This window comes from Lactuca saligna, chromosome 5 (genome assembly GCF_052625555.1).
Source record: "Lactuca saligna cultivar CGN05327 chromosome 5, ASM5262555v1, whole genome shotgun sequence".
NCBI classification, from domain to species: domain Eukaryota; kingdom Viridiplantae; phylum Streptophyta; class Magnoliopsida; order Asterales; family Asteraceae; genus Lactuca; species Lactuca saligna.
The window spans coordinates 84,040,068-84,047,119 of NC_136421.1; the positions used below are offsets into that span (position 1 = coordinate 84,040,068).

General features: G+C 37.3%; 1 protein-coding gene across 3 annotated transcripts; it reads right to left on the bottom strand.

The window, feature by feature from the left end:
* Positions 1 to 4,254: 4,254 nt before the first annotated feature.
* LOC145046067 (uncharacterized) lies at positions 4,255 to 6,707 on the bottom strand. Of its 3 annotated transcripts, none has more exons than XR_013681945.1 (6): positions 6,445 to 6,707; positions 5,999 to 6,222; positions 5,637 to 5,910; positions 5,428 to 5,545; positions 4,556 to 5,292; positions 4,255 to 4,490 (listed from the first exon to the last, which is right to left on the bottom strand). XR_013681945.1 is itself a non-coding variant. In XM_078994352.1 (6 exons), the coding sequence occupies exons 1-4, from the start codon at positions 6,556 to 6,558 to the stop codon at positions 5,664 to 5,666; spliced, it is 360 nt and encodes a 119-aa protein (XP_078850478.1). In that variant the 5' UTR covers positions 6,559 to 6,702; the 3' UTR covers positions 5,139 to 5,292; positions 5,428 to 5,545; positions 5,637 to 5,663. The 3 variants fall into 3 exon arrangements, 2 of the variants coding, with proteins under 2 accessions (XP_078850478.1, XP_078850479.1); XM_078994352.1 differs by lacking the exon at positions 4,255 to 4,490 and having other exon boundaries at positions 5,139 to 5,292; positions 5,637 to 5,703; positions 5,840 to 5,910; positions 5,999 to 6,133; positions 6,445 to 6,702; XM_078994353.1 differs by lacking the exon at positions 4,255 to 4,490 and having other exon boundaries at positions 5,139 to 5,292; positions 5,637 to 5,745; positions 5,840 to 5,910; positions 5,999 to 6,133; positions 6,445 to 6,701.
* Between the last annotated feature and the right edge of the window lie 345 nt (positions 6,708 to 7,052).

A 7,052-nucleotide genomic window follows, 5' to 3' on the forward strand; every position in this document is an offset into this window, starting at 1 on the left:
CGATATGTTTCGGTAAACATGGGAAATCTAAACCCACGGTACACCGGGCCTTCGGAATCCTTGCCAGGATTGGCCCAGTGGTATACAAACTTCAACTGCCATAGGAACTTAATAACGTACCCCCGGCCTTTCCACATGTCAAACTTGAAGTAGTGTCGGTCCGACGAGACTCTCATAGTACCACTCGACAAAACCAAAAAAAACATCAAGAGTCTCCACTTCGTAGAATAACCCGTTGAAATCGCAGATTAGGAAATCAAGAGAACGGATCAAAGCCGCATTCCTATCGTGAAGGTCCTCTGGAACGCTAAACAAGGACCCGAGTTCACATGGGAACGTGACGACCAGATGCAACAAAAGTTCCCCGATCCTTCCTCCAAATTCTCGAAGTCCCATTCGAAACGCAAATTTCGGGACGAAATTCCTTCTAACGAGGGATGATGTGACAACCGTCAATTTCTGGTCAAGTCAAAGTCAAATAAAGTCCACAAGTTAAACCGGTCAACTCATCTAACCCTTGTATATTAAGGTTTCCATTATGTTTCTTATTGAGCAACTCGCAATCTTAATACAAAGTATCACTTAGAGTTTTCACGTGTCTGGAAATTGTATACCCTAATCGGGGTAAGTGATGAATCTACTCGATAAAACGTTATTCCTTGACCCTCGAAGGCATATAACAATCATAATGAAGCTTAACAAGGTTTACCGACCTTGCATTGCGAAGCCGGGCACTCAAAAAGTTCACAATCGAAGTCTCTCTAAATCTCCCTAGCTCTATCTCTCTCTATCTAAAACCTCTCCCAAATCTCTCTAAGTATGTGAAACCTCTCCCAAATCTCTCTAAGTATGCGAAACCTCTCCCAAATCTCTCTTCGTATGCGAAATCTCTCCAAGCATGTCAAATCTCTCTCCATATGTGAAATCTCTCCAAGTATGTCAAATCTCTCCAAGATTGTGGAATCTCTCCCAAATCTCTCTCCGTACATGAAATCTCTCCAAGCATGTCAAATCTCTCTCCGTATGTGAAATCTCTCCAAGTATGTCAAATCTCTCCCAAATCTCTCTCCGTACGTGAAATCTCTCCAAGCATGTCAAATCTCTCCCAAATCTCTCTCCGTATGTGAAATCTCTCTGAAATCTCTCTCAAACTCTTTATAATCACTCGGGGCATCCCGACCCTCGAATTTGATGAAAACAGCTCGAAAACGCAAGTCTACGCGAAAAACGGCCTTAAGGACCCGAAACCCCTCTTAAGAAGCGAACCCTCTTAGAGCCGAAGGTCCCCTATGGGGACCGAACCTTCTGAGAACCGAAGCTACTTGAGGGAACCGAACTGCTGAGGACCGAACCGAAGCCTGCTGACCCGAGCCCGAACCTCGCATAGACCGAACTGCCACTTCGCCTTCGGGCTATTTCGCTTCTAAATGGCTTCGGGCTATTTCGCTCCTTTCCTGCCTTCGGTCCCAACCTTCTAAGGGCCGAACCTAGCCATCTTCGCCCCCCCCCCCCCCCCCCCCCCCCATGCGAGAAGCCTCGCAGGAAGACCATTTCTTGCCGGTTATCGATTACGACTTCGTTTTGGCTTCGTTTTTGATTATTTTAACATGGGATTTTCACCCAAAACTTTATTTTAACATATAAAACCCCATAATTATTAATTAATCACGTTTTTTGGGGATAAAACCTTATCCAATAAGAGTAGGTGAAGTACAAAAGGTGGAGTGTTGACTTTCCTTTATTTTATGACACAAGCAACCACCCACACCCACTCCATGACCAGCCACACCTCCCCACCATACCTTGTCACTTCCTTGTACTTTTTCCCTCTCTCACAAGTTATTCCCACGTTCTTAGAGCTGGACACTCAACCTCTCTCCTCACTTCTCTCATTTTCTCTCATTTCACCAAAAGAGATCAAACATTTTCTCTCAACTCTTCTCTCTCAAGTTCGAGACTTTCAAGGCTGATCTTCAAACTATCTTTTTCACATTTGGTAAGTATAATCCATCCTCCATATGATGATTACACTTCCTTCTACACAAATCATAGATTGCTTACACAAATATCGTCATATTTGTTATTAAATCTTCGAATCTTCAAGCAATCTTCCAAAGTGTTCTTGAGTTGAACACTTCTTTTCTCCATCATCCATATACTGAAATCACTCAAGGTGAGTTCATACCCCTACCTTTTTATGTTTTCTTAAGTTTTTAGGGGGAAAATACAAGTTAAAACACCAAGAACATAACTAAACTTTTCTAACAGCTTTCATCAGAAATTTTTGACTCCATTCACGGACTGTTTTGGACAACTTAAACATTTTAGTTTTCAAAACTGTATTAGGTGCAAATAGTTCAAGTTCTTAGCTTTAAAATGACTACTTGCACATCTCCATACGATATTTCTACAATTTATGGTGATTTTTATAAAACTGTCTATCACTGTAGCTTCTCATCCAGACCAATCTGTGAAAAAGAGCATTTTTGCTTAAGTTAGAGACATCTAAAAATCATAATAAAATTTATGAACAAACTAGACACATTCTGTGAACTCTCAGAACTTATGGATTCAGTTTTCGACTTCGTATGATTTTTCTATAAATTTTCTATGAACAGTAACATAATTATTATTTGGCAGAAATACTTTATAAACTTCATTTCACCTTGTAACATGTTGAGCAAGGTGTATATTCTTATGTGATTATATGTTATTGCATTATGTGACATTTTTGTCTTAATATATAGACATACATCAGTAAACAAATGGATTTTTGCTAGATAAAGCATAGAAAGGACAAATTGTTTTACATCAAGACACATCCATTACATACCAATATTTGAATAAACTATGTTAAATATAGTTACATACATTACCATTACTACTCTGGGTTTGATAAACTATAATAGGTATAGTTTATGATACATTACATAATTCATACAAGGGTAAATTCATACAAAGAGGATATTTTTATCATATCATATGTAAATTCGTTAATGACTTTTGTGAGACATTCCTTCAAATTATTAATAAGTCATGTATTCTAACCAGAGTCTCCTCGAGGGAGAGCCTGATAGTTGTATATAGATCTATATTGGGTCTGACAAACCCACACCAGAGCTGCTTGCAACAGCTATACCGGCAGCTTTGAGGTGACAAATGTCATATCAGTTCCGACGCTTGAAGAACATCGTTTCAGGCACTCTAGGTCATAGCATGGTTATAATAGCTCACCTTAAGTATTAACAAACAAAGAATTTACGGGGAATTCATCGGAATCAAACGAGTTTATGTAGATTTAAACTTGCATCGTTTTACCATAAGTATAATAAATTACGTGTACACGTCGGTCTTTGGGTTTTAAGACTACTTTTACATATCACTTTTATAAGGAAAATATAGGATTTTTTTTCTTGGCAACATACAACTCATTACAAAGAAACGATTTTCAAACTCTTCTTCCAAAAAGCTTATGAACTCACCAACCTTTATGTTGACACTTTTTCAAACTATTTGTATTCTCAGGAATCAGTGAAACCAAGAAACTACAAGCTTTTGAGGATGGAACGCTACGGCGTTAAACAACTATTTTTGCATAATGTTGTAATCTGTTATCGAAATATGTAATACTTGAAACCATGTAATACTTTTTCTATTATATTTACCATTGGTTGTATTGCTTTGATCATTATTATACTCATTGTTATGATACTATACATGAAGTCCTCCACCCCCGGACGTTTCCACCATCCTTGGTTTGAGGGTGTGACAGCAATGAAGAAATCCTAGCAGAGTCTAGGGAAATTTCTATGATTATTTGGACACATTTGTATGTGTTGAATTGTTTTGTGATTTTAGGACTTGGGGACTGCGAGACAATACTTGGGACGAGTATGAGTAGGTGTGAAAGGTAGTAGATGCATATACTACCGGAAGCACAGGACTCGCACTTGGATCAGGGAAAGTCACAAGGTTACCAAGAAACTAGTGATTGATTCTCTTTTACTCAGTTATGTCATTAACTTGTTTCGGTAATGACTAGTGAGATGGTTGTTATTCTGACCCTAGCGGTCATATAAATTTGAGTTCGACCACGATGAGTATGTTACGTGGTTCAGAGAACCAAGTTCGATATAACATTTGACTTAAGTCAGAAGGTTGAGATAAATGTGATCAATTGTATCGCACTCATTGTTAAAAGAAGTTAGTAGCTAGAAATGCTACATGCTGAAATGTGATTATATCACATTAGAGTATGAAAGGAGGTATATTCCATTCTGGAATTTAACTTTAAAAAGACCGAGTCTAAGCGTCACATCATGCGATGAGAGGTCAATAGAGCACGACCCATCGATCCGTTACAATAGATAAATGAAAGTATTTATCCTAAGAAGAAGAAGGAGTCCTCAATAAGGACTTATTTGGTAACTCGAAGTTTATGATTGAAAGTACAACATAGTACGAAAAGCAGATGTAAGATTGAGCATCATCTGCAGTCAAGAAAGCCATAGAGTTAAATACTCTTTCGAGGAAACATAGAAGTTACGATTATTACCTAAGATGAAGAAATAACGTGTGGAATCATGATGCAAGCTTTATTTCATTCATGATTCTGGAACGTAATCATCCTAAGGGAGAGATAATTGTAACGCCTGTAGATCAGGGCTAGTCAATTTAGTAACAAGGAGCATCAAAAATGACTTTTTTTATAGAAGATTATTTAGAATTAATAATCTTAACTAAGTTGTAGTAATCGTGACAAGGATTCCAGATATATAAAGAATGCGGAAATCCGAATTATAACGAAGAAGTTATGACTAGGGGTGTTCACGGTCCGGTTTTTTCGGTTTTTAGATCAAACCGAAGCCAAACCGTTAGTAACAGTTTTTGTCAAGCAAAACCGAAGCCGAATCGTTGAAAATTTAAAACCAAACCAAACCGTTACTAACGGTTTGGCTCCGGTTTGGTTTCACGGTTTGGGCTTTTTAGGCCCATTTTAGTTGAGTCCATTATTAGACTCATTTAGTAAAAAAAAACTGCATAATTAAAACTATTAAAATAGCTACAATTCTGCCAAATACTCTTGAAAAAACTGCAATATTAAAGCTGTCAAAACAGCTAAAAGACTACCAAAAGAGTAAATAAAAAGCAGTAAATGAAAACATCAAATATTGTTTCATTACATTACACATTAGACTAAAACATGCAACCATTACATCAAACATTCCGAACTGTAAATCTATATGAAACTGTGTGACCGTGAATATGTGATGGAGATGTGAAACCGTGAATCTGATAAAAATGAATCAATCAAAATAAATAACAAATTTCATTAGAATAAATATCAAAATTGATCAGAACTATCAATCAATAAAAAAGAATTTCATCAATAAATTATCAGCTAAATCTGGGAAACAAAACAATCACCTAAGTGTGGGATCCTGTGAATTCGATATCAACATAGAGTTTCAAAAGATTCTTCACAAGATACTGAACAGAGAGTTGGTGCCCCTAAAAAAGTGTACTGGTAGCAGAAGATAAGCCACTGCACACACGTACACAAGTAAAAAGACGTAAATACCCTTTGTAAGCAAATAACATAAGATGACAGAATTAACAAATAAGTTGATAAATACCTCTGAGGCATCCAACAATTCAAGACTTCAACCGTTTTGGCTCTTAAGTAAGGGTTCCTTACGTACTCTGGACTTGCCATGAACATGATAATCAAGTTCATAAAATCATCTTGCCAAAGAAAAAGACCAGTGACTTGGTTGACCAGAACTTGTTGTTTCTTGAGTATCTTACTTGAAATCCAAAAGAGATAAGAGTATCTTACTTGCACAATTGAAGCATAACAGCACTAAGGTTCACAAACATGCCTGAACTTGCAGAAGACATAGGATCAACCTATCACCAATCACAAATTATCCAATATTAATAAAACTTTCACCTAGATAGATAAATTATGCCTTTATGGTCTAAAAAGTTTTTTTACCTGGATATGAGCCCTTGATGCATTTTTGTTGAAGATAAGCCCTGGATATGAGCACTTAAGCACAGTCCCTCTTAAATCCTCATACAACTGCTTCAAGATCGTTTCCACCACCAAAAGTATCGATTGAACTAGAAACTTCAGAGAAAATCAAAGGAAACAAGGGAGAAACATTCGATTTATCTCTTTGGGAATCGGCGAACATATCGGGGTCACCTAAGTGAATTCTACAATAGGACACCATTAATTTCTTAGTCTGATGTACAACTAAATCCATCTGAACCCTAACTGATTTATCTTTCATATTAGTCGACAGTTGATTTGGCGCAAACATGTATCTATTTGAGTATTAATCAGATTATCTAAATCGCTTTTGATCAAAAGTTAGAGCTGAGATTAAAATTAAAAAATCAAAGGATTTGTTTAGAAAGGAATAACGAGAAGCGGACCTGCAAACGGAGTCGGGGGCGAAGTTGTTGTAAGCAAGGTGTCGAGGTGTAGTCGGAGTTGCTGCAACGGAGGAGTCGAGGTGCAATCGGAGGTATGCAATTATGCGCAATCATTTTACATTTTAGATAAGTGAAGAAGAAGTGATGAACAACGAAGGGGAAACGACTCTTCTGCCTGAGGAATGAGGCTGTGTGTTTTGCGATTAGGGTAAGAGAAAGTGAGAAACAATCAAAACAACCTAATTATGTTGGACTGGACTCTGGGATTAGGAAATAGGCACTTCTCATTTTTCAATTGGAGTTAAACTAGTATTGGGCTAGTATGGGTTGTTGCAATTAAAATATTAAATGTTGTGGGTTTAAATTTTATTATTTATAATAACAATCAGCATATAATACAATTACATATAAAAAATAAATAATATATATAAATCTTACGGTCCGGTCCGGTTTTAAGACGGTTTGAAATCTTAAAAACCGGAAGCCAAACCGTTCACTACGGTTTGGAAAGTTCAAAACCGCAAGCCAAACCGTAAAGAAAAATACAAACCGTAAAACCAAACCGATGACCGGTTTGGCCGGTTTCACGGTTTCAAACCAATCCGCGA